We start from the raw sequence: 26750 nt of genomic DNA on the forward strand, positions 1-26750 counted from the left end.
TGTCATCTTCGAACATCCAACATGGGAAAGCTCCCTGTTCCCATGTTTTACAGAAATGAGCGATAACTTCAAGGAGCTTTTCGACTTGAAACATGCCTTATATAAATTAAGGACCTCGATAGCAAGTAAAAATCCAAATCTGAGGACGGCAATTAACGATTCTTTTGCATTATTGCGGACCCGCACAAGTATGTTTGAGCACCTGTTGACCATCTTGATCGCAGGATGCATTATAGTATATGGTAGAGTCACATGACGTAACATTACTCATATGGAAAACGAAACAACATGAGAGGACTAAGGAGCGATGGGATACAGGCCGCAAGTAATAGAATGTCATTACTATGAAATCCCAAGGATGTCACATCCTTTCTGCTTCGATTTTCAGCATACCGAAAATCTCATTGGGTGGCACGCGTCACCAGAGCTTCAGGGTTCGTTAAGGATTTCGATTCAAAACCATTCGATTTCCAGCAGCTTTGTACGGTGCAGCGATTTATTATCTACCACCAAAGGGGAAAGTTACATCACCTTTGGAGGATAAAAAGACAACTGAAATAAAAAAGTCTAGGCAAGGTGAGCCTACGTATGTGGAGATGTGTATCGGTAGCGAAGAAGTACGCGGCAGTGACAGTAACAATAAAACAGTTGATGCAGGTACCGAATGGTCAACAGTGAACCGGCGGAGGAGGAGAAGTAGCGTGCCGGATAGTTCAACGCAATTAAACGCGACATTTTGATCTTGAAGATTCTAAAAAATTATAATGATATGGATTGACGTGTTAAAAAAGAGCACCTAAAAATATATATATTTATTTTATAAATATATATATATTTAATTATTATTAATATTATTATTAATATCATTTAATTAATATAATATAATATTATTTAATTATTATTATTATTATTAATATATACGGTATATTTATTTTAACAAAAAGCAACAATTGATATCTGAAACTGGCGTATCAAAAACAAAAACTATATATTCTATCTTTATATTGTTAATACTGTTATAAAACGTTTCAAGGACAAGAAAAGTGTAAAACCAGATAAATGAAAATGATTGTCCAAACGGCAAGCGAAGGAATAGTAGAATGATCCACTGTAGTCCCTCTATAATACGTAATATAAGATGGGATCCATCCTCTACATAGGGGCGCTCCAAGTTCCAACAAATCCAGAGCGTCGTCTTAGCTCGAGATTTGACTAGGTAAATCTGCATAGTCAAACACTCACATTCGAATTTTTTGACCAGACTTCCCGGGGGTGGAGATCTTGCAACGTACAAATCATCGGTTCTTAGAAAGGAGTCGTGTCAGGGTGGTGCGAGTCGAGACACTTACTACCATTTGGGTCCGCATAGAAGGATTGCCCAATATAACTCAAACACTCAATAGGGAGATAATGGCGCAGTCCAAGGCGTACTGGCCGAAGGCGAAAAGTATGAGACCAGGTATGCTCGTCGCCGCGCTGGCAAATTTTGAGAGTGCTAGCAGTTGGGACAGAGCTATTCGTTTGCAACTAACCGCGACAAGTTCCACCGTTTTCTTATTCGACTAGGGGATGAAAACCCACCAAAGCCTCAGTTTGATGCGGTTGTTGCCACGGATGTTGGGGAGGCTGGCACCGTGGGCTGGGAAGATCCATCTGCCAGGCGTGAGCGACTAAGCGGACAAAGCGTTGAGACACCGTGTGGTTCAATTTACTATGTTGAGACGCTCAAAATGCCTGATGAACATAGACCCTTCCCTTCGATTGTGCACGACAAACTTGTCTACGTCACTTGGCGGGGATGCAGAACTATCCTAACACTATCAAACACCATCTCTGTACATAGAAGAACTTAGGTGACTCTGTCACGTCAAACACCATTAGCAGGATTATTCCTGTCAAAATCGAATACAGATGTCTTTCAACAATGGCAGCTCAATTTGGGAAATCGACAAGGGTCAACCAACTGAACACGTTGGGAGAGGGATTGACGATGTGAGGAACACTCCCGAAACCACATCCAACGCAGCAGCGAAGGACGATAACATCGTCGCGCTTCGAAAGGAAAAGCTTCCTTCGCTTGGGTCTCCTAAAACAATTGCGATGAAACGACTCGCCTCTCTCCACCGCTGATTCTAATCTGACAAACAACTTGAAACAGAGTATCGCGCAATCATTCAAGGATACTTGGAATTGAGACACATGACCAGGATCACAACAGACCACTGCTCAGATAACGGATATTACCTGCCACATCACAGCGTAATCAAAGAATCGAGCCAAACTACAAGACTTCGGGTCATGTTTGACGGATTTGCACCAAGCACCACCGGAGTTTCTTCCAACGACGCCCTTTATACAGGACCGAAGTTGCAGGAGGACTTATTCGACATTCTTCTGAGATACCGCTTTTAACAATAGGCTCTTACTTGTGATGTTGAGAAGGTGTACCCATAGTTCAAAAGGTTCGTACCCGTAGTTCGTTCAAAAGGCCGGAACTAACAACAAGTGGCGCAACTCTAACCGGAAGGCGGGAACATATGAACTCAACAGAGTGACGCTCGGGTTGTCAGCTATCAGGTACCCCAAACAATTGGTCGACGACGAAAGACACCGATTTCCGCGAGCCCCGTCGGTTCTGCAGCGAGATTTTTACGTATATGGCGCCCTCATCAGAGCTGGTACGAAGGACGAAGCTCTGTCGCTCAGGGCGGAACTCACCGAAATTCTCCAACCAGCCGTTTTGAATAGACAAAAATATGCGTCCAAAAACCAGGAACTGCTACAAGGTCTGTCCGAACAAGACATAAACCAGAAACTACAGCTGGGTGAATCTGAAACATTAAAATCTCTTGGTTCTTTTTGGAATCCTCCGACGCTTCAATCCTCTATTCGACCGATACCAGATCCAATATCTCCCGAGTCACGAAGCGATCCACTGAGATTGCTCGCGCCAGTGACCGTTCCAGCCAAGATGCTCCTTCAACGACTTTGGGCGCTAAGAGTTGATTGGGATGAGTCCCTTCCAGCAGATTTATACACTGAGTGGAACAGGTACCATGCACAGCTGCGATTACTAAATAGTATAAGATTCACGCGTAAGAACGTCATCGAATCCGCAACAGAGGTTGAGCTGCACGGCTTCTGTGACGCCAGCGAGAAGGCATATGGGGCCTCCGTCTATCTCCGAACCAGTAATCCTGGCAACCGTGTCTGGACGCTACTCCTCACTGCGCGAATAAAGATAGCGCCGCTCAAATCTCTGACCATTCCACGGCTCGAGTTAAGCGGAGTACTTCTTCTCCGATCCTTAATCTCCGCTCTACAGAAGGCCCTGACGATAAAGATTTCTCGGATCGTACATTGGACTGATTGCACCACCGTCCTCCAGTGGATCAGGTACTCGCCTCAAACGTTAAAAACCTTTGTTGCTAACCGCGTGGCAGTGATGCAAACGAAGAATAACACTGCCGACTGGCGTCATGTGCCTACTACCGATAACTCCGCGGATCTTATTTCCCGAGGTCAGACGCTCAAGGAATTCCTGCGCCCAACCATTTGGAAAAACAGACCAGAGTGGCTACAACAGAACGAAGAACATTGGCCGACTACTACAGACCATTCATTTTGAAATACAGATACAATGGAGCCTTTAATCCTCATCATTCACCGCACTTTGGCGACTTATGAGAAGCCGCGATAAAGTCATTTAAACGCCATCTCACACCCGTCGTCGGCAAGGAGCTATTTACCTTTGAACACCTCAACATCCTTATCATTGAGAGCGAAGCCATTTTAAGCTCCCGCCCACTGACTCCAATATTCTCAGATGCAAATGATCTCCCTGTCCTCACTCCCAGCCATTTTCTAATTGGCGACACACTAACGAGTTTACTGGTGCTAGATTTCTGGGCGACTCCACCAAGCCGGTTATCCAGCTGGCAGCGCATCAATCAACTCAATCAACATTTCTGGAGCCGTTGGTACCGGGAATACCTAACCGAGTTGACCAGCCGTAACAAGTGGAGTCATGACATCCGCGAAGGCACCATCGTACACCTCAGGGAAGATAACGTGTTCCATCAATTATCAATATTATAGATGTGGTTGTCATAAAAGAAGAATATTCGTCTAGATTCCAAGAGCTGTGTCAGTGAATTACGATAAGCAGACAAACCGGGAGAAGAACATCGAAAGACAAGGTAGATCACGAATAGGAGGATGAAAAGATGAGACCTACAGCCAGATAGAAGACCAACGCTGAAGTAGTGCCTTGAGGATGTTCTATGGTTTGTTCTTGTATCGACAGAGAATAGAGACAGAGGAGGGGTGTTTGGTGGGTAGAGATGCCATCATCTTGCTTCGCCTCACATTATCCAGTTGCGCATAAAAAAGGTGGAAATCGCGGCGGGATATCGACTGATGGAATTCTTTCAAACAGTCTGCAACCGCGCGATAAACTATCACGCACCCTGGGAAACGTGTTGTTTTACTCTGTTGCCATCTTTTCGAGATACGGATAAGACAGAAAACATCATTTGAATCATCATAGTGAATGCGTGCACGATACCGAGCTGGTGACCAGCAGCATCATTTAGAAAGGGAAAGATTTCTACAATCATGTGATTTAGTTCTCGGAAATTGTACGACTTACTCTTGTTTTTATGTTTTTTTAGATATTTAGTAAAATCAAATTTGGACTTTATTTGTGACTTTATTAACAAGCAGGAAGGATTAGAAGGAGCAGGTTTCTACGGCCACGTTTCAATTCTCGAATATCGTACGACATGCTTTTTGTTTGATTTTCTAATAGAAAAATAAAATTGTGAAGGAAAGGGTAGTTCCAATACGAAACAAGTTTTAATTTAATGCAGTAACCCAATTTTTAGATACAAATCACGCTTTCAACGGACAATAAGAGTTTTAATGTTTCAACGAAAGTACAAGCAATGTAGGGCCGACACTTGTAACCTTATGTATGAGTTCTAGAATAGAAATATCATAGGACTACGGTGGCTAGGTGGATATAGTATACGGCTACAAATCCAAAGTACCCGTGTTCAAATCCTAGTCCTAATTTTCCTTATTTACAGAATTCCAACTAATAGGCTTCGTCCGGGGCTGGAGGGGAAGACCTAACTCAGACCACAACATAACCAGGCAACTGTCAGCGGTCAAAGTCGGGTAGAGGTGCGCCACTCAAACTCCAGAATCGTCACTGTCTGTGAAAATAATAGTAAAAACGTATCTGTGATACATAATTTGCTGTGACAGATTAAAACATTCCAATGAAGGAAAATAGTACAAATAGGATGTAAGGCAGTACTAACAAACTAATAGTAATATTTAAGGATATTTAACACTAACACCACCCCCGGACAACCAACAACCTCCGAGTGGAACATCGACGTCCGCAAAATAACGCTGACGTGGTCGGTCCTCCAGGAAGTGCAGAAGAAGGAATGACCGGCTGGAGGAGTTACTGTAAATAGTGGGGTAAGCAGAGTCTTCTGGGTGGAATAGCCGTATATTATGCACGAAGCCTTAGCCATCGAAGCAAAAGTACGGGCTCCCCGTAGTTCCTATAATAATTTTTTTCTTTTTTTTACTAAAATTTAACTGTGTTAGCGATCGGAAAATAAGATTAGGCCAGAAGTGACTCGAAAGAGCACGGTTAAACAAAAAGCATGGTACAAAAGAAAGAAGCGAAATTAATAATATGTATCTACTTATTGCTACAGCATACTGATGGAAACTAGAATGTGTAGCGACACATGGCCGTAGAGAAAGATCCAGGGTTGAAGCACACGTGCTGGTCACCTGGCCAGCGAAGCTATATCCGATACCGGGATGTCATAGAGGAAAAGACTCTGGGACTTTCCGAAGAGCAGAAGAACCTTCGGCAAGGAAAAACTACTCGTCTACTCTGCAAGAAACTTTCCCTTCCGAGAACTTCGGCAAAATACAAAAAAGGGAAACGAAGAAAGATTGTGGCTGAGAATGCGAGACTAGAGTCTGAGTTCGGCCTAGGCAACATGCGCTAATTACATTAATAAACGCACTTTTAAATTGATACGCTGTATATTCCTTTGGCACCCGTCACGACTTAAACCTCAAAGCGGAGTCAAACACGAAGAAGCTGTAGTTATGGCATCTTTAGTCACCATCTTTAGTCACTGATGGGGCTATCGTGTGGATGTACGGCCACGTCACTGCCGGTCGGCTACCTGCTAACCGAGCTCAACAGTGCAGGATGGGACTCACGTAAGCGGAGCATCGGTCAACACCGATGTTTCGGTTCCGGGACTTACCCCGACGGTCCCACCCTTGGCTTCAGGATCGTGGGTGCGCTACTACCCAAGGCCACGTAGAGAGAGTGTAACCAGAATTAAAGGCATTACATTCCCGGCGACCTTCCCTGCGGTGTACATAGGGCACTCAGGTAAGCGGGACGCTTGTCCCGACGGTCCCCCCTGGCATTGGGAACGTGGGTTTGCCAGCCCCCATAGACTCACATAAGCAAGTCCTCCCTGCGGGAAGTCGTAAACGACAGGAACTTTTCCTGTAAATGAGAGACATCATAGGTCGGGTATTCACGATCAATTATCACGTAATTACAGACATGAATGTATATGGACCTATGCAAGTCGAGAGATTCGGCAAGAAACCTTATATTCTTACGTTTAATAGTGACTTTTCACAATTCACAAAGATTTACTTCTTACGACACAAGTCAGAAGTAATTTTGCCTAGAAATTGAAAATCAATCTAATTGTAAAATCAAAGAAATTCATAGTGATGGAGGGTAAGAATTTAAAACTAAGGAAGCTGGAAGATATCTAAGAAGCGAAAAAGTCGAAGCGAGATGACGTCTCAGAGAGGGAAAATATAATGGTAGTAGAGGCGGGCTAGTCGATGCTGTATTCGAAAGTAAATCTACCGTTGTTTCTTTTCTAGGAACATGCAAACATCGGTTCTTTCCAGATCTACCTGTAATTTTGCCGTATAGTTCCTATTGTATTTTTTTTTTCTAATATTTAACTTTGTTAGCGATGGAAAAATACGATTAGATCGGAAGTGACTCGAAAAGCAGAGTTAAACAAAAAGCATAGTATAAAGGAAAGAAGCGAAATTAGTAATATGTATGTACTTATTGATACAGATATTGCATAATGATGAAAACCAGAAGGAAAAATCTTTTTACGTCCAAAAACTGCTACACGTTAAACCGTTATAAAAAATTTACCTAAATCACATAGGAATAATGGGCACTAAGAAAGTAGAAGAATCAATCAAAAATATACAGAATGCATTTTCGTAAAATGTTCTTGTTGTAAAAATTTCAAAATAGNCAGCATTCAGTCTTGACAAATTTTGTTACCAAATTTTTGTAAGATATTTTAGAGTAATACTAATGTAAACTAAATTGATCGACCTCTCATCTATGCTCTCGTTAAATTGCTCACAATAATTGTAATAGTTACTTTCACACGATCTTAGAAATTGGACTCGATGAATCGAAACAGCAGCTTTGGACGCGGGAAAACGATCGACACAGGTGTAACCGCGCTTAATTCAATTTGCTCCCGAATGTTTTGCCGCGACTCCAGCTTCGTTATCGGACTGCGCCGGGTTTCTCGGTAGCGGAGTGGATAAACCGCATGCAACACGCGGTCACATTGATATTACACGACGATAAAGACAATGGCCTGATTTACCGTCAATAGCAAAATTGGTGTCAATGGCAGCGTCGTGCGCTGCATCGAACACGAATCGGAAGTCGAGGATACAACGGTGAAACGCGTAGGCGCGATTGGCATATGCATAAAGCTATGATAAGTGCATTGACCGATATAGGTAGACAGATGCGTGATTTGTTTTCGTAGCCGAGACAATTTTAACTAAAAGTTTTTGTCGGATATTTTAACGCGATAAGTTCTAAATTATTATAATCTCTGCAATGAACTTTATTGCACTATAATGAAAGTATTCATTAAAATCTATTTAGTTATTGGTATGCAAATTTGAATCCAATTCTGTATCTTTTACCACTTTATCTGTGTACACATTTATAAGAAATAATTAGTATATTGACAATGTGGTATCTATCGTGACGGTGAAATGTGTATCGAATTTATTGCTTCAATTTAATTATACATTTTTTAAACAGAATAAAGAATTGAAATGCGTAATTTCAGAAATACGCACATTAGTCATTCATCTCCTGACACTGATACTTTTAATCGAGTATTATGTGCCTGTTGTTATATTGTAATATTTAAAATTACCGCTATTGAAGATATCTATTAAAAATATGTTACAGAAAATAAAAGTTGACGTGGAAATATGTTGTAAGTATATGTAAGTTTATTTTGAAATCCAATTAAAAGACCTCAGTCTCAGGCAGAATCTTCTGCAATTAAATAAATTAGAACTGATACGATCTGATATTAAATTCTTGCATATGATTGTCGATATAGTTAAGGTATTACCTCAGTTGTTCTTCCTCACAGAATATATAGCAAATTAATAGTTCTAAAGATTTGAAGACTATTAATTACATTTTTCCTTTATTTCATTCGATATATTTCCATCCAATTGGAATTTGTTAAAATATGTTGAATTGATTGAAAAATATTTGTACATTTAGAATCATAATGAAGCNAATAGAATAAATCGAGAAGACCTTCGTATTCCATTCTCGTACTGTTTGACGGTTATTATGCAAATTGAATTATTCCAGATTTCCGCTGTGGTTCTAACACAAAATAAAAGTAAATACTTAATTGATTGACTAGAAACAGTATAATTTCCATTCAAATAACTGGCGCTTGTAAATAACGTATTGTACCAAATTTCAAAGCATGGATGCAATTTTGGCCACACATTTTCTCAGCAACGTGTGTTATCATTGTACACGTACGATCATACATACTGTATAGCCTAAAAGCTGTGGCAGAAAGTAATCAAGCAAAATGAAAGGTTGCGAATTTCAAATAGATTGTAATGTCAACACAAACACATGCGAAAAACATCGTTCACCGTTTCCAGCGTTAGAGAATAATTGCCTGGCATTTCGGTATCATAAGAATCGTCGTGAATGCCTATTTTCCATTAGACGACGTGATTCTCGCTCCCTAGTTTAATGAAAAATGTTTTCACAGGTATAAAATCGACGCGACGCAGCTCGAAGATAAATGAGAATCTGTCGTATTTCACAGATAATCTTCACTTTCACGAAAAAGTCCCATGGAAATACCGACGTGTTTGGCATAATCGATCACGAGTCCCTGCACGTAGTCGCTTTTCCCTTAGACCTCGACACGATACCTGGAACCGGTTTCGAATTTCCTAGACCGTTCCTAATCGTCTGTTTTTTCTCGCCTATTACGGATGGCAATTTTCCATGAAACCGTCAATTATCGTTCGGCAATTCGTTTGTCCGATCGCTGTTATTGATTCTCGCGATTAAATTCGACGTGTAAAGGAACTGTTCCGTGTTTTCAGCATCTTCGTAACCATCTGTAACTCGGACTTTGCGCTTCCTCATTCTTGTCTTGAGCGACGTATGTGATTGATACCGCTAATGTACATACTGCGTATGTTCATTGGCATGATATCGTAAGATCGATAGACTTACAATGGAAATTTATTGAAATAATACGTTGCACGTCTGTTTAGCCGCTTTAGGTAAGACCCACAATGCGTTTGTCGCTGTTTGTAAATACTACATGGCTATTGATAATATAGATAAGCGGTAAAATATAAAATCAGACGTTTCGGGTTTTAACGAAGGAAGGAGATAAATTATTTTTCAGGTTTGAGTCAGCTTCAGAGATATATGAGCTCGTGCTTTTTACTACGAATGTCGAATTGGTTATTGTACCTTGATTCGTAAATTACGTAACGAACGAAGAATCTGAACTAGTGAGTAAATATAGATTGTTATAATACATAACAAAGTGTTTCATAAGAAATAGATACGCACGACCCTTTCTCCAAAAAACATAATACCTACTATGTTCCGCGGTGTGTTCTATACACAAACATACCAACAGCCCTTGAACGGTCATCGAAGAATCTTAAAGTACATTCGTACGAAGTATCAAATCCAGATTTGCACTTGCGCTTCCTATCAATCTGACTATTTATCGTAGTTGCCAAATAATTCGTGATTCTAATAAACGTATTTATAAGGAACTAGGTAGCATGTATGTAATTACTCCTTCAGTGAAAAAGAATTCTTTGGAAGAAACTACGACCAAGCACCCTATATAAAATTGAAGAAGGCCGACAATCAAAATCGGAAATGAGATGGAAACGAACTGTCTCTTCAAATGTTGAACAGCTACGAAATACCGCGATCCTCCACAAATAGTAATCGTATTTATGCATAATGAAAGAGAAAACAAATTCATTTCAACACAAAATGGAAATTTGTTCCTTGCATCGAGACAAAGAAATTAAAAACCATATGCTTCACATCTTCAGAAAATTAAATTCTATTATATACGTCCAATATCTCAGCGCTCTTATTCATGGTTTCTCTCTTCCATTACAACAGACAATACGTATACATATATTAACGAAAGAAGAGTTTCTGTTTCCCGAAAGCACCGAAAAATTAAATCTGAGAATAAATTCAAAAGATGAAAGCAATTAATGAAGGAAGAAAGAAAGGAAACCTAACCCCAATAATATAATGGAGATTGATATACCTAATTCATAAGTATATGTAGTAAAAATCAAGAAGCGTATACTTGACATTACTTTAAGTACTATTGTTACGCCCTGCAACCCCAGAATATATCATCATCCATCCTTCGGTCAAGATGGTCAACAACTTTTCAAACATACTTGGATCCGCAGTAATCTATTGCTGTCCTCAGATTTAGATTTTTACTTACGCTTCTTATTGCTCGTCACGGTAAAACACGGGATATGTGTCCTGTCCCATCCTTATCCACCAGTCTCTTTTCTCATCCAATTGGCAGCAATGACCGTTGTCCTCGCTTGCTTAACGAAGATTGCAATAAACAAATCCGCTTCTCCCGTGCTTCAGAGGCACACCCATCAATAGTTTTCCTCCTCGACATCACCGTCTTCAAACTTCACCTGTTAACAACTCTTTGGTCAAAACGCACCTTCCAGTTTTTAACGTACTTATCCACTCGTATTAAAGTCAACTTTCTACCGATGTCTATCAACGCGGTCAAATTGCAATCTCCCATCTTAACGTCTCTATAACGCTTTCCTGTAACGACTGCGACACACTACATGCATTCTTAGAGGACTTACATTGATAAATTGCGATGCGATGTGTCCGTACTTCTGGCATTTGAAACACCTGGCAACTTTGCTTTTCGTTGTGCAGTTCGCACTTAGGTGATTTTTGTTTCTGCATAGGAAGCCCCGTTCCGTCTCGTCCTCTTGGATTTTTCTTCGACCAGTTTGCTTTTCGTCTTCGCGTTTTCCTTCATGTCCTCGTACGGGGCGAACTTCTCTTTTAATTCGCGAATATCCTTGGCGCCGTACAGTATGATGTTGTTAGTCTGCTCACGAATTCCGTCTATAATATGCTGTATTACGACCGAACTCTCCATACTAGCTTTCTTCGCTATGTCGAACATTTTGTACACATACTTCTGGTATGCCTCGGTTTGCTTCTTAGTTCGACGCGACAGCTCCTTATGCACCTTGTAGGCGTCTTCTTTTTCTAGTGTGTAACGACTAATTTCTGACTGCAACTAGTCGCAACTTACTGGTAACTGACCATTCTCTTCACCAAAACGTCCTTTTATATCACGGTTTTCGGTTCCTCTACCATGCACATATATCTTGCACCTGTTGGTGACCCAAGATGGTCAGGACCACCATTTTCGATTGCCTATTCTCCTAAAGGGATACGGGCATGTTGGCCCACAGCCCATTGGAATGTCCCATCCTACGTGGCCCGTTAGGGGCCTTTCACTTCTTCACTATCTGTAGTTCCTCGGAATTTTCTCAACGGTTTTTTCAGGATACTACAATATATAAAAGTCGGCACCATACATTGAGGCTTTGCTTTTTGTTGAGGTAGACCACACTTCTAAGAAAACTCTAAATCAGCACTATTGTTTAGTTTTCCTGGCTGCTCGAAGCCATTAAATATTATCTAATACTAAATCAATAAGAAGGGCCTTTCAGCCTCATAGCCTTTCCAGGAACATGCCTTCCATACATTGGTGTTATGTTACGGTTAGACAGGCCCGTTTCTGTAATTATATAAACACACATAGGCCCATGGTTTCGGAGCTGTGTTGTAATCTAACGCTGCCAGAGTGCGCATCTGGATTACCATACGTTGCACTTATACTTATTCTTACACTTATACTCAAATATATTCCTATTACACATTCATGCACGCGATCCTCTATCAGATAACCACAACACTTTTAAATATCTCTGTTAATTTGTCTACCTTAAAGTTCGGAATATCTGATAACCGCTTGAATTCGCGATGGCGCGTCATATTTTTTCCAACAATAGCACTGACATCGATGCAACGAAAAATCGAGAAAGAGTAAATTTCAGTAACTGTAGGTATATACCTCAGAGGAGACAATATTTAGGGAGACTGATAATAATGAACGGAACTCAACGGAACTCGGTCTCACGACGGCCTACTTGTCACGTCGATGACACTGATGACACCGAAACCGGGTTAACGCGTACGTGCTGGAGCATTGCACTTTGCTCTAATAGACTCACGGTGCACAGCGAACAAACTGAAACGCAAAATGCAATTCATTCCAAATGTATATCGTGCATGATGTCGATGAGAATTGTGACGTAAACTGCTATATTGAACTAGGTTGCGGAAGAATATGAGAAAAATGTAGAAATTAATTCAATATACGCGTACAAATTATTTTACTCGGAAGATCTATATCGAATAAAAAGTCCTCGTTTCCTTCTAAACAGGAATAAATGTATCAATGTTCAGAGATCGTCGTTTACTTCATTTTGCTTGTTTCAAATGGTATTATATATAGATAGCTTAACGACATATATTAGCAGGAATTTTCGAATTGTATATATGGCGTTACATGTTTAAAATGCACAAATGTACATGCACAAAAATTACTCTGTTGACATGAACACATATCGGCAAACAACTATTACAGGATGGCTCAACAAGAAAGATAAAACAAAGAAAAAACTTACTATAGTTTGGTAGGACGATATCGCATTACAATTTGGTTTTTTTCCTGGCCGCAACAGTCGCCGTGTATTTTAGCAGAGGAACAGGTCACTGTTACCACGGTAACAATTATTCGTAATGCGCGCAACGAGGCACAGGTCAGAGGGAATCTTTAAAATTATGCTAGTTAGCGGCAAGATTGCCACGACGAGAAAAACGAACAGGAAACCAAAGCGTTTTCACGCTCGTTCGCAGGAAGGTCTGTACGTGTAACTGCCTCTATACGCTACTGCTTCGACGCAACACCCGTATACCTCTAAATATTCAGAAGACGCCGCTTCTGGAATGTTGCTCTCGTTATCAGTGAAAGTTGCGCGATATAAATAAGTAGGTATGCGAACGGTGTACCGGTGTAACGCGTCAGCAAAGGCGCTTGAAGAATATCAGGTGATAGAGCATCTTTCATAGACAGAACGCGTTTCACTGAGCATTTTTGGTTATTTACATTCATGCACTTTTTGTACGCATTAACACATTCACTGTCAGCGGAATACAATCAAGCAACTCTGGAGTTGTATTTTTTTTATCAGAAATGTCTTTAGTTTTAGATTACGGATTTTTATACATTTATGGAAAATTTAAAAGTGCATAAAATTTAAAAGCATACATAGAACATATATAGTAAAAAAGTTCACGTAGGTGGTATAATACGGATCATCGTTTTTAGAGGATGCAATAAACTTTAAACGAAGCATAAAAGAACAGAATTTGATAAAATGTATATATTTTTAAGTAAAGTCAAGTGTTAGGCCCCATACTCCATCCCTCGGTCAAGATGATTACCAGATCTTTATCATCCTTTTTTGGACCTGCAGGAACCCTAGGCACCGTTATAAATTTTAATATTTTTTACAGTGAAGACCCTTGGGTCCCTCGGGTATCTTTCAAGTCGTAACGTTCCTTAGGGTTGTTCATTCCAGGAAAATAGGGGACAGTGGATTTTTCCCATGTGTAATGCCATCCATGAACGACTTTGGGTCGGGAGCGGCCAGCACACATCCTTATCCACCAGTTTTTTCTTCATCTAATTGGCTGCGATGTCCGTTGCCCTCACTTTCTTAATGAAAATTCCCATCAACGAATCCGCTTGTCTTGTGTTCCAGACACGCCCATCAATAGCTTTCCTCCCCGATATCTTCGTCACCGAACTTCACTTGCTAACAACTCTTCGGTGAAAACACACTTTCCAGTTTTCAAAAGTTGTTGGTAAAAGAGTTATATTTAAATTGTTAACTCAATATTAATATCATTCGAACCACCCCTATTATCTTAACCGAAATAAAGAATCAGCTGATTCGTGGTGTCGATTATCTTATCGTAACGAGAATTTACGACTTTCGTTGACGCGTTATATCAGGAACGCGTCTCTCCGCGAAACAGTCGAACAACGAGTGACTGAAGTTTCTTTAATTCGAAGATAATTGCACTTTTAAACACAGTCTATGAGAGCATTTGACGTTTACTTATGTTTGAAACTTTGTTCGTAATAGAAAATTGGAAGGAAAACACTGAAAACAGTCACCAACAATTCTATTGAAATTACGAAAATATGTACTTAATTGATAATTCTATAAATACTATAATCATTGCTACAACTGCAAAGCTAATTATAATTAGACGTTTCCTTTAACACGTTGACTGCCACGCCTGTTTTGAAAAAAATCTCCGTCAGGCCACGCATGCAGCAGTACCAAGCGTTCTCTGCTCGGTGCTCCCATCGATATTTTCATAATGCGATTCGCTCATCTGGTGGTCTTACCTCTCGTTTCTTTTGTTTCCATTCCTTGGCATTTGTTTCTCATTTCTCCACTTTCTACAAAATCAGTTTGAATCTTGGCCGATCAACGAACGGTATAACTTAAGATCTCTGCCCTAATTCGTTACAATGTCGAAAAGAAAAATTGAAAACTTATTTCCTAGTAAATCAGATAGCAGTGAAAAAGAAAGTTTTTACGAGGCTTATGATTTCGGAAGAAGCATTAGACGCGCATGCAAATAAAAGACGTCGAATGGACCGAACAAAGGCACAAAAGAATTTGAAGAAAACAACAACTTACTGACCAAATTGATCCGACCAACCTCAGCTATGTATAGAATGCTTTAAAGTTTTACATGCTAAATAATTTTTTTAATAAACCATTTTCGTATTACTTTTATAACAAACCATTTTCGTATTGCTTTTATAACAATTCAACAGTTTTATTATTATGGAATATCTTTTCAAATACCTACGACGATCCTTCGCAAGTAGTGAAATAAGCGACACCCGAATATGGGTTTCGTGGCCTGATCAGAAACTTTGCTGACACCCGAATACGGGTGTCGTGGCAGTCAACGTGTTAATAGATATTTATATCAATGGCATGTATCAGAGTAATCTGTTTTTTATCTATGTATCCTAATGCACAACTTCTAGAAATGTGTATTTTGTTATCTTATCAATATCTTATCTCGCATTCTGTCGTTTATATTTAACGCATTTGTACGAATGAACAAAGGACGAAAAAGTCAATTTTTAATTTCATCAAATAGTCAGTAATAAGTGAAAATAAATATAAAAAACTTACTGTGGATTGAAATTTTTTATATCCTCTGAAAGGTGTTCCAAGCTATCATCCGACTCCACGAAAACATCATCTGATATTACCTCAGAATTTTCCCTCCTTCTGAAAATGGAGAAGATAAAACGAATTGTAGTTCAATATACATTTTTTAGACACGTTCAAACAAATAGTTTTTATATTCTTCTAACACTTCAGACGCGTTGTATTCGTTCGAGACAATGGCACGCGCTGTAAAAATGACTCATCGTTGTGGAAGACTATTCATGAAATACAATGACAGCAGCCACCCTCCGTCGCGTAGGCTCTTACATAATGCACGTCTAAAGCTTAAACGAGTTTAATTGGCTCTCGCATTGTTTTTCAAACGGATGAACTAATGAAAGGGTTCACGCGAAAGTTGCATTCGTTGAGTAACAGAAACTAAAATAAAACATGGCCCAAACACTTTTATGTTACAATTAAACGTTCTATAAAAAAAAAAAACCTACATAGAAGAAACTAGATAGTAGAAAATCCCCAGCCACGCCTATGATTTCTAGATACATCTTTTACTAATTAAGACATACATATAATATTGACAGGAAGTTTCTAAAATTCATCTCCTGGAACTTTATAGAGCTGATGAAATTCAATTGTTTCACCTTCGTAGAATCGACGGTTCTTCATGGTACGCTATAACTCATCCGAATCGCCACTCCTATAAGATACTACGAAACACTATCAAACGTGTTTTATTAATCATATCATGAGACGAACAAGTTCCGTCATCGCTCTAGTATGAATACGTTACATAGGTTCTACAAGCCACTCGGCTCGGGTCACACGGAGACGAGGTCAGTGTAGCATAATGTCCTTGTGCCATATCGCGGTTCACATTCTCATAGAATCGACTGAAACGAAAGCACCGGCGATCTAGAAACGAAACCAGGTTTCGCGCGCTCAGCGAGACAGCGCATTCGTCTCTTTCTTAGTCGCTCGTTGCCGGATACTGAAAGCGATAGAGCAGCGAAACGATTCGCGATTCCGCGTGAAAAAGGGGCTAGCAGCCACTACAAATGTACGGAGAGAGTGCATTCACGATTACGACAAAGGCCGTTGCACTCAAGTGCATCGAACCTGTCGTTATTCGCGGTTCGGCGATCCGGCGTTAAAGGATTTTTCGGCGAACGAGAATCAACGTCGCTGAAAAATTAGCGAACTATCAGCAATTCTGAGAAATGGAAATAAAAAGAAAGATTTGATTTGTAATAAGAGCTAAGGAGGAAGTTGACTGAAGTTGAAATGAAAGTTGTAGAAATATCTAGGTATAGAAAATGGAAATTTAAAGAGATATTTTCAACAAAACAAGGATTTAGGTAGCATAAGATTTAGGTTTCAAGAAAGTAGGAATTCTAATTATTTTTTACAATCGACAATGAACATCTCTTGGGCATTTATTCAAGATGCAATTTGTATCTAACATTTCCTATTGATTAATCGATTAGCTGATTTGTAGCTACAGCTCTTTCCGTGTAATTTTATAAATGATCTCCTTTATTTCCAATATGATAGATGGTGAATTGAACCTTGCAATCATAGTTTACTTGCCGTCAGACATTAAGTTTCGAACGTTTAATCATATCTTATGTCGGCACTGCAATCAAATGTAGTATTTGCGTAACTGTACATGTCGACGATAGTGTAATTGTTAAACTCTTTGTTAACCTTTTTAGATGACCTAATCGGAGAATGACGTTTTTAATGGGAAGTCATTACCGGTATCAATTTCAAGAATTTTCTGATGCAGCTAGACGTGATGTTGATTTTGTTCAATTACTACCTGAAATATCCACCAAGCTTTTTACACGTTCACTCATTTTCTGCTCGTTAAATTTCCCATCGTTTGCTGTTAAGTATAATCGACTACAGATTTGGTAGTGGTTAGCTGTCATGTAACATTAAAATTTAATACATCATTTTTACAAACCCAAAAGATACTTAAACTTAAGTTATTGTATGAAACTTAAACAAGCTAAAAAATAATATTAAAAATACTATATTTTGTTTTAGGAGCTATTTTCATATAACAAGATAATACCAACGTAGATTTCACATAGAGAATTTTACATTTGATTAATAGCTGAATGTTTATTGGAAATGGTTTGTAATCTTTCAACTGACATGTTTCAATCAGTAGGTAATAACTATATAGTAGAATATGCTACCTACTTTGCAAAGAAGGGAGAGAAAGCTGTTTAAGAAAATTTTCCAAAGGAAGACAAATGGAATGTCATTTATCATAGCTACGTTTCTTATCATACATGAAAGCATCATTTGCGACGTAATCAAGGTTTTCAACCGACCTACTGTGCCAAATCATAAACTAACCTAACGAGACCAATTTTCGTGAGCGTCGCGATCGACAAACAGAACATCACGAAGGAGAAGGATCAGGTTGCCGTAGCTCGCAAAATCTCTGACAGTTTGTAGCGCGGAAGTCGTTCAGGACAAGCCGCTTAGAGGGATCGTAAGTATTACTTACTCCTTGTTAAAGCCTGAAGATGACATCGCCGACATCCGCCATTAACAAACTACTTGCGCCAACAATGCGAAAAAACAGAGTGATCTCTCTCGGCCCACGTACATACACCGGAGCACTTCAGTCTCGCTTTGGGCTATTACTACATTAACGAGTCACTTCGTGCTTTTATACAACACCGACACCACTCCCTGATAAGAGTTCTCTTGATGATAGTGGGTTTATATGCCTTGTCGGCACGCCAGTGATTCCATTTCTTGCACAGTGCAATTGCTTTTTATCTTCGTGTACTAGTTGATTCATATCTAACGCACCCATGGACAAGTGCATATTACGAAAATGAAAATTTTAATTGAATCGAGTATGTTTTGAAATAAAATATTGTACAGATGCTGAGCTTGCACAAAATTTCATGAGGAGATAGTACACTTTTTTGTATTGTCGGTAATTCTTTGTTTATTTCATTGATAATAGATTTACTTTAATTCTTCGTACTGTATTAATTTATATGCAGAGATGAGAAATATATGTATTTACCTAAAGTATTTGTCATAATCCCGACATTTTCCAAGCTAACCTCAACGTGATGAGACTCTGGATAAGAAGAATTATATCTTTTGCTTCAAATCACTGCTAACTGAAAAATAATAATCCGCGTCTATCGTCTTACTTTAGATGCACTTTATAGAGAAATTTCTCTACAGACAATTTTGTGACTTCGATACAGTAGGTTTACTACTAGATGTCGCAGCGGGCTATAAATTAAACTTCGCTAGATGTAGATAGTGCATCTATACGAATGCACAAAATAATAATTGTGGTAGGAGATACGGGTCGTTCGAGGAGTCGCCATGCGAAAACTGAACGCGTATAAATATGTTACAAGTGCGGTGAAAAGTAAATTAGAACGTCTAAATACCAACGGTGGACGTACGTCGTGACTTAGAAAGTGTTAATCGTGAAATTGACCGACGTTTCCGTTTACGTTGTACTCTCGGTAGAACTGGTTTATTACTATGCTACGTGTACATTGATAAATAAATCTATTGGTGTGCATGCCTCTTGAGACTGTGTTTATCTCAATTAAATATCGTTTGCTACTGAGAACGTGATAAGGATAATGAAAATACGCCAACGCATTTTCGCGTTTGAGATCAAGTGAAACTGGAGCTTGACACAAATAGGGAAAACACATATATTATATATTTTCAGTTACGCTTGTAATGCAGAGGAAATCACAAACTTGTAAACTTTTCTTTCTATGATTTTATGAATAGTTTCATATTCTACGAGAAGTTTATTCAAAAGATAGAATAATTGCTTCAAAGTTCTTGTTGTGGTTAGAAAGCTGGCTATGTGTGTATAATAAATGGTAATATCGTAAGAATATGTAAATTATTAGAAATTTATGTTAAATTATGTGTACATGATTGTATAGTATATATACAGTAAACATATGCTAGTAACAAGCCAAGGATACCATACTGTTTACCTGCTTATCCTCCATGTGTCTAAGTATAAATACACATAGGTATATATAACAAAATATTTTTTAAATGTAAGATTCTATTACTCTAATATTTTTAATATTTGAAAATAGATTTATTACTTATTATTATAACATTTTTAAAATTGTGTAAAAATATCATTACAGTTTTTAAAATTTATACTAGTACATATCAAATTTTTTATTTTCAATTTATTTGACAATTGATTTAAAATTATTATATTTATTTCTATGTTTGAATAGAAATACAAAATTTGGTCAAATAAACTTTACCACTAATGTGATTGACTAGCCATGTCACTGTAGTCAATTTAGTCTCTTTCGCGATATTAATTTTTAAATACATATTTGATATTTAAATTAGAAAGAACTATTAAACTTCAAGAAATATAATAATATCTTTTTCAACTTTTAAGTAGATATTTTATTTAAGAAACTACGAAATAAAAATCTATACTTAAATTTCATAATTTCATAAATATATGTATAATGATATACGAAATTTGAATCCCGTGCGCGGCGCTGATTGGAAGAGTAATTTTGTCGCATCAGCCAATCAGAAATTAACTAAACGATTCTATAGACGCGAACGTCATTCTCCCGCCGAAAACTGTGTCATAAACATTACGATCCGGTTTCAGGTACGTGATTTTCATTGTCATATTTCATAATACATATTTCCATTATCATTTAAAGGTTATCGTTAGTCTTATTCAATCAATACGTGTTTATGTAATATCTTTAGTTATATTAATTAAATAATAACATTTATAATACTACATGCTTTGTTACAAATTTTGTACAGCATTCACTAACACTACGAGACCACGAGGTTTGATGATTCATTCCTTCGTGGTGACAATTTCTGAGCTCCAAGAGCCAAGAATGTAAGTAATCTTTGAATATTATACTTTAAATAATTGTATTTTATGTTTGTTATTTCAATTATTACTAATTATGAAAAAATGTAATTGACACAGTGTCTTAAATTATACAAATATTAGAGCAAATACAAAAATATTTTATGAAATAAATATATTTTGTTAAAGATTTTTCACATTACGCCATGGAATACAGTGGGTATTTTTTTATGACTGCCTTTGCGACAGCTTGGGACGATTTACTGCATCGTTGGTGGCAACATCCTTCGCATCTAATCGTGAGTCGCATGAATTTTTATTCCTCCGGTCACTCGATCATGTCGTAGGATGAAAGGTCCGAATCGACACAGGCGACTGGTTGTATTACGTAGAATTGCGAACATAGTGACCACGAGTATTTATTATATTCGTGAGTAGTAACACTTCGTATTTTAACGTCTCATTTACTAGCTTAGGATAGATCTTCCTGCACATTGCGTTTTTTATATTACTAATATAATATTGGTGATTAAAATTTTATATTAATAATATTAATATAATGTTAACAACTGGTAGGAACTATATTATATTGATAATCATTGTTTGATGATTGCATCACCAAAATTACTTTTAAAATATGATTATGTATATCCATAAGAATATACATGAAACGTGAATATTTGAATTCATAATAAATATTAAAATGATATTGATTATTTCATAGCAGAGAAGTCTGATATCCTCCGGCTTTGTTACAATTATTGCACAATGATAATAACGAGAATTCATAATATATAAAATAATTTTAATAATAAATTATCTTTAATTTTATCTTCTACTTCATTACTATCTTAATTTGCATAATTCTTTGATCTTCATATTATAAACTGGAGTATAATTTAAATTGTATAATAAAGTGTTAGAGTTCAGTTCCTTCCGTATAAAAGTATATTAAATGTTATGTGCAAGAAGAAACTTCGCGACAGGTAAATTTCTGAATTAAAGCAACAAGTTTTGAACACTGCTTTTATACTTTTTAAAATATGCTTTGATGAAGAGATAACCTGTAATTATTTACATTAGTATTAAATTCAGAATCGGTTATAAAATAAATTTCTTGTTCATTTCCAATCTTTTTTCTTTCTAAAATTTTAATAATTCATTAAATCAGTACAGTAGATACAAAGTACATACATGAAAACACTAATTATTTTTTAGCTCAGGATTTTCAGGTTCAACCTCTTCTGTGTTCATTGCCAGGAGCTCATTCACGTGACCAGGTGTTACTTGGGTGTAAAATAGGCAATGGGCACGATCATAGTTCATAAATTTATAATAATTTTTCAGCGATTGACGATGCGTTAACGTATTGTGCACGACGTATTTTCGGCATTGTGTGTGTGTGTAGTTAGGACGTGAAATTACGTCATTTTGACTATGTAACATTAAATAGTAAAACAGAAATTTACAAATATTAATTCAATCAAGAACTGTAATAACAACCAGATCTGCTATTAAATATAACAAATTGTAGATAGTAATATTATTAATCTTATCATCAAATTAGAATGATAGTACCAAATCTTTACCTACCATTACACATACGATATGCAATACATAGAATGAATTTTTTTAAAGATATACATACACTTTTGGTTATCAACTTTCGTAATTAAAATTAAGATTTACGTATCTTTACCACGTTTAACGCAATGGTCGCTAGACTTCGTCAGTCGATTTCAGGAAAATGGTAAATAAATTGTACCAGTAGTGTACCAAATAAACAAGTTATGTGTGAAAATCGTGCAATGAGTGAGTTGGTAAGTTTGTGTTTTATTACTTTTTAATTAATTAAATTAATTTATTTAATTCTTTGTCATTTAGTTATTTAATAAGTTATTTTTTGCTTTACGATTAGAGAATATCGAGCCTAGGTGTAAGTTTCAATGGGCATTGCGCTCGAAGAAAGAAGAAGCTAGAAACTGAAGAGGCCCTGCAAATTGCCATGGAAGAGGGAAGGGGGCATGGAATTAGGCAATGGTTTCCCATCCTCTGGATCATTCAGGGCATAGGAAGTCATTGTTGTTACTACTTTGTCACTATGGTCACTTTTAATATTTGTAGTAGTAGTAGTAGTAGTAGTAATATTAATTTGTTTCTTGGCTGAAGTATATTCCGGCCTACCATAATTTTGGGCAAATCGCGTTTTGTTTTATTAATATACTAATAATTGATACCTATTGGTTTGGTTTGGAATTTCCCGTTCTAAATCAGAGTTACGAAAAACAATTGATTTCGACTTTAATTAACGTTGCGATAGAATAATGATCGAGTTTGCCTCATTATATATACGTATTTCTTATTATGAATAATTAGAATTTATTAAAGAGTAATATTATAACTTGACACGTTTTTGTTCATCTAAAGTTGAATTAAAGAGATGTAAATTTTTAATCAATTCTAATGCTGCGGTTTGTTGTTATCGCGAATATTTGAAGTAACTTTTCATTCATACAAAAATAGTGATTTTTATTTAATTCATTTTGAAAATTAGTATTGCAATTAGTATTCTAACGCGATTCCTTGAATTATTTTTACAATTAGTTGATAGTTGCATTGATAGAATATCAATTGTGAAGTGGAACATTTTTTAATTAACGTTTTCTAATTAGTGTTGCGCCTGTAAAAATGTCCAAAATTGTTTCACTGCGATTGTGGAAGTATATTCTTACTTTTAGATCACTTGATGTAGCTAAAAAATTGCTACACAGATGTGGTCATATATCAGCAACCTCCAACATGGTTGTACTGGATTTTCCGCTATTACTGTTGCGTATACTTAAATATGAGTATATTGATTAGTCTTTATTAGTATTGTGTAAATAACTAAAACACTCTATTGTCGTGTATGTTTTCGAGATTTAAACAACTTTTTTTCTATTCTTTTTCATCAAATCATTGATATTGCACACATAATAAATCACTCATTGCGGTTTATTTTGAGAATTTTGTATGTTATATGTAAATCTACTGGTACATTAGTGTTACAAGATAGAAAAAATGTTCCACTCACAATTTCGAGTGGATGATCTGTTCTAAGTTGGTTTATTTTTGAGCACTTTTTTTAATAAGAGCGTCTATTACTGAAAATATATCTGTTTAGTGTTTATGAATATTTTTAACTTGGCTTAAGGATGATTTAAGATTAAATACATATCAAGTACATAAAGAAAAGTAATATTGAAAAATATGATTTATATAATTCGAAAAGTTTCTAATAAATTAAATAAATAGTGATAAGAAAAATAGTGATAATTAAGTTTGTAGTATTTTGCAGAGTGTCAATATATATGTATGTATGTAAAAAGAATTCTTTACATTTCTGAAAGATGGAAGTTAGAAATTCTTTAATCTTTGTATAAATAGGATTTATGAAAAGAAACCTTTAGATTTCTGATAGGTGATGCTTATAAAATTCCTATTTAATCTTTATTGTTATATATATATATAAGGGAAGACACATAAAAATTCTTAGGCTTTTAATAGGCAGGTTAAATTAGATGTACACTTTGGTAGGAGGTATCTTTAAATTAAATTACATATGTAATTAGGTAGCATATTTTTAAATTAAATTAGATTTATAATTAGGTAAGCTTTTTAAGTCAAAATCTTAGCTCATATTATAGGTATTTGTAAGTAGGTAGGAAGGAAGACACAGATGAACAATAGAACTAGAAGGATAACTAAAATGAGCAATTCGTAATTTTTCATGGAAATTTTATAGATTCACAACAGTACATTTTTAGAGGCTTGAATATTTTTTAAGACGTATAGACCTCTGTAGAATCTTATTCCTCTGCTTATATTATATATTTTTTCGTATACCTTTCATTATGATCTTTTGACATAAATTCAGATTTTATACTTCTGTCCATAAATAAACTAGAATCGCTAGAATAAAAAATACTCAGAACAATAGTTAACGCCCCATGGCATATAAGAAACGAAAATCTACGCAAAGACCTAAAAATACCAATGGTCAAGGAAGAAATCGGCAGATACGCAAGAAAATACAAAGAAAGAATGGTAGTACATCCAAACCAGCTGGCTGCTGAAACGAGCAAAATCTATATAAGAAGAAGACTAAGAAGAAAACATCCCACTGACCTCATTAAAGAAATAAAATAGACAAACTGGAAGATGGTATCCCGCTGGGGTAACCATCCACATGTTATTTAGTCATAAAATTAGAATAATTTATCAAATGTCCAGCTGGACAAATTGTAAAGCAGAAGTTAAAAAATAAGAACAAAAAAGAAGCTTCAGTCGTCGATAGTTTTAATGTTAATCTCTGTCTAAATAAAATGTATTAGTAATTGAAAAAATGATTGATCGTTTGGTAAACACACGTATAAAGGATTCGGTTGAAAATGAAAGTATTTTTGGATAGAGGAGCTTCCTATTCACAGCAATTTCCACGTGGCGAGAGCTAGGCAATCGGTGTTAAATATTTGATAAATATATCGTACTGTATCATAATGTTAATAGCTATGATACAGTTATGAATTATATAGCAAATATTATAAACTGATTAGTCGTGTTCGTAATTATTAATTGTAAAGTCTAAAATTGTGAAGTATACATAAGCAGAATCTTTGAGTAAGATATTATACATACTTAAAAATCTGAAAAAGTATTATTCCTTGAAGTTTGATATATAGCATACTACATTTTTTGGATAGATTTTCAACAATTGTAAGATATCTTGTCCTATATGTTATTTATTAGCATCTCATGGTAAAATTTATTTTTAGTTCCATCTATCGTTGCAGTCTTATTCTATACTGAATCGATAATAGTGGAAATGACACTAAAATGGTAAAAGCGGTTTCTAGTGAATTGAGTTCTAGTTCTATTTCTTACATTGTCTATACTGTATAACTTTATTTTATAATATCGACCTGTAGAGATCGCCACTTAACACAGTGAAATTTAAACACATTTGAGGTTAGGATTTCCGTTGTCAGGATTGTTAGAAATCTGTTACAATTTATACCACGTGTTCCGGATTTTTAGTACGTGATATAGTAGTTTTTACGAAGATATTTTGGGAGAATATAATTTCATAAAGTAGGTATTATTCGTGCAATTAATGGTTTTAATTTTATATCTTCGAATATATTACATATATTTGTACATAGTTCGAGGTTATATCACTATCAAGTAGTATATTAATTCCTGTGTATTATTAATTAATTTAATAAATGTTCAACATCAATCTTGTTGTTCATTTTTAATATTCTTATGTTCATTAAAATTAAATTTAATTTTATCTGTAATGATAAAATTGGAATTCCATATTCGGTATTCAGATAATGTATCACTATTTAGATAAAATATAATTAATTTACCATTACGATTATGATATTAATCATTTAGATATATAAAAACAAAATGGGAAAATCATTGCGTAGTAAATGGAAGAGGAAGTGCAGAGCAATTAAAAGGGAACGCTATGGAGTAAAAGAATTAGAAAGATTAAAAAAGACATTAGGTATTGATGAGAATGGGATACCAGATGTTGAAATGTCAGAAATATCAAAAATTGCTACAGGTAGGGCACAGTTCTGCTTAATATGTTATTATTTTTGCATAATGATTTCAATTGATTTTAACATTTGTTTGAAGTTGTTGATGCCAAGACAATAAAGGAAAATGAAAAAGCCAACGATGACACCAAAGCAGATGATGAAAAAATGGATCTGGACACTGATAAAAGGATATATAATAAAAAAACAATGTTGGATCAGTATGGAAATTATCCTCCATGGATGAACAAACGAAAGATTATGAAGATCAAGAAGGGTAGACCAAAAAGGCAAAAGGGAAACATAAAGCCACATAAGAGGTTAACAAGGAGACAGAAGAAGGCAATGAAGCAAAAGTAAATCTTCTATATAACATTGATAGCATTGATTAATACTGTTCTTTACTTTTGTATTAGTAAGTAACAAAAGTAAATTGTATTATTATAGTAAAATGTTATATTAATTATGTCGTG

General features: G+C 36.3%; 3 protein-coding genes across 6 annotated transcripts in view; 2 read left to right on the forward strand and 1 right to left on the reverse strand.

Annotated features, from left to right (window-relative positions):
- LOC122568224 overlaps positions 1-26750 on the reverse strand; it is a 201845-nt gene that overhangs the window by 147384 nt on the left and 27711 nt on the right. For 3 of the 4 annotated variants that reach the window (XM_043727727.1, XM_043727725.1, XM_043727726.1), the window contains exon 2: positions 15808-15906. In XM_043727727.1, coding sequence (XP_043583662.1) covers positions 15808-15906 — 99 coding nt within the window. Of the gene's footprint in view, positions 1-15807; positions 15907-18325; positions 18628-18859; positions 18980-26750 lie in introns of those variants that run through there. The other variant, XM_043727728.1, reaches the window with a different exon arrangement.
- LOC122568226 overlaps positions 20967-26750 on the forward strand; it is a 52919-nt gene continuing 47135 nt past the window's right edge. Inside the window, exon 1 of the mRNA XM_043727735.1 lies at positions 20967-20988. The gene's annotated coding sequence lies outside the window, so the exon portion shown is untranslated. The remainder of the gene's footprint in view (positions 20989-26750) is intronic.
- On the forward strand, positions 25659-26743 carry LOC122568228 (protein LLP homolog). Its single transcript, XM_043727741.1, has 3 exons — positions 25659-25819; positions 26129-26303; positions 26378-26743. The coding sequence occupies exons 2-3, from the start codon at positions 26144-26146 to the stop codon at positions 26635-26637; spliced, it is 420 nt and encodes a 139-aa protein (XP_043583676.1). The 5' UTR covers positions 25659-25819; positions 26129-26143; the 3' UTR covers positions 26638-26743.

Source organism: Bombus pyrosoma, linkage group LG6 (genome assembly GCF_014825855.1).
Source record: "Bombus pyrosoma isolate SC7728 linkage group LG6, ASM1482585v1, whole genome shotgun sequence".
Classification (NCBI taxonomy): Eukaryota; Metazoa; Arthropoda; class Insecta; order Hymenoptera; family Apidae; genus Bombus; species Bombus pyrosoma.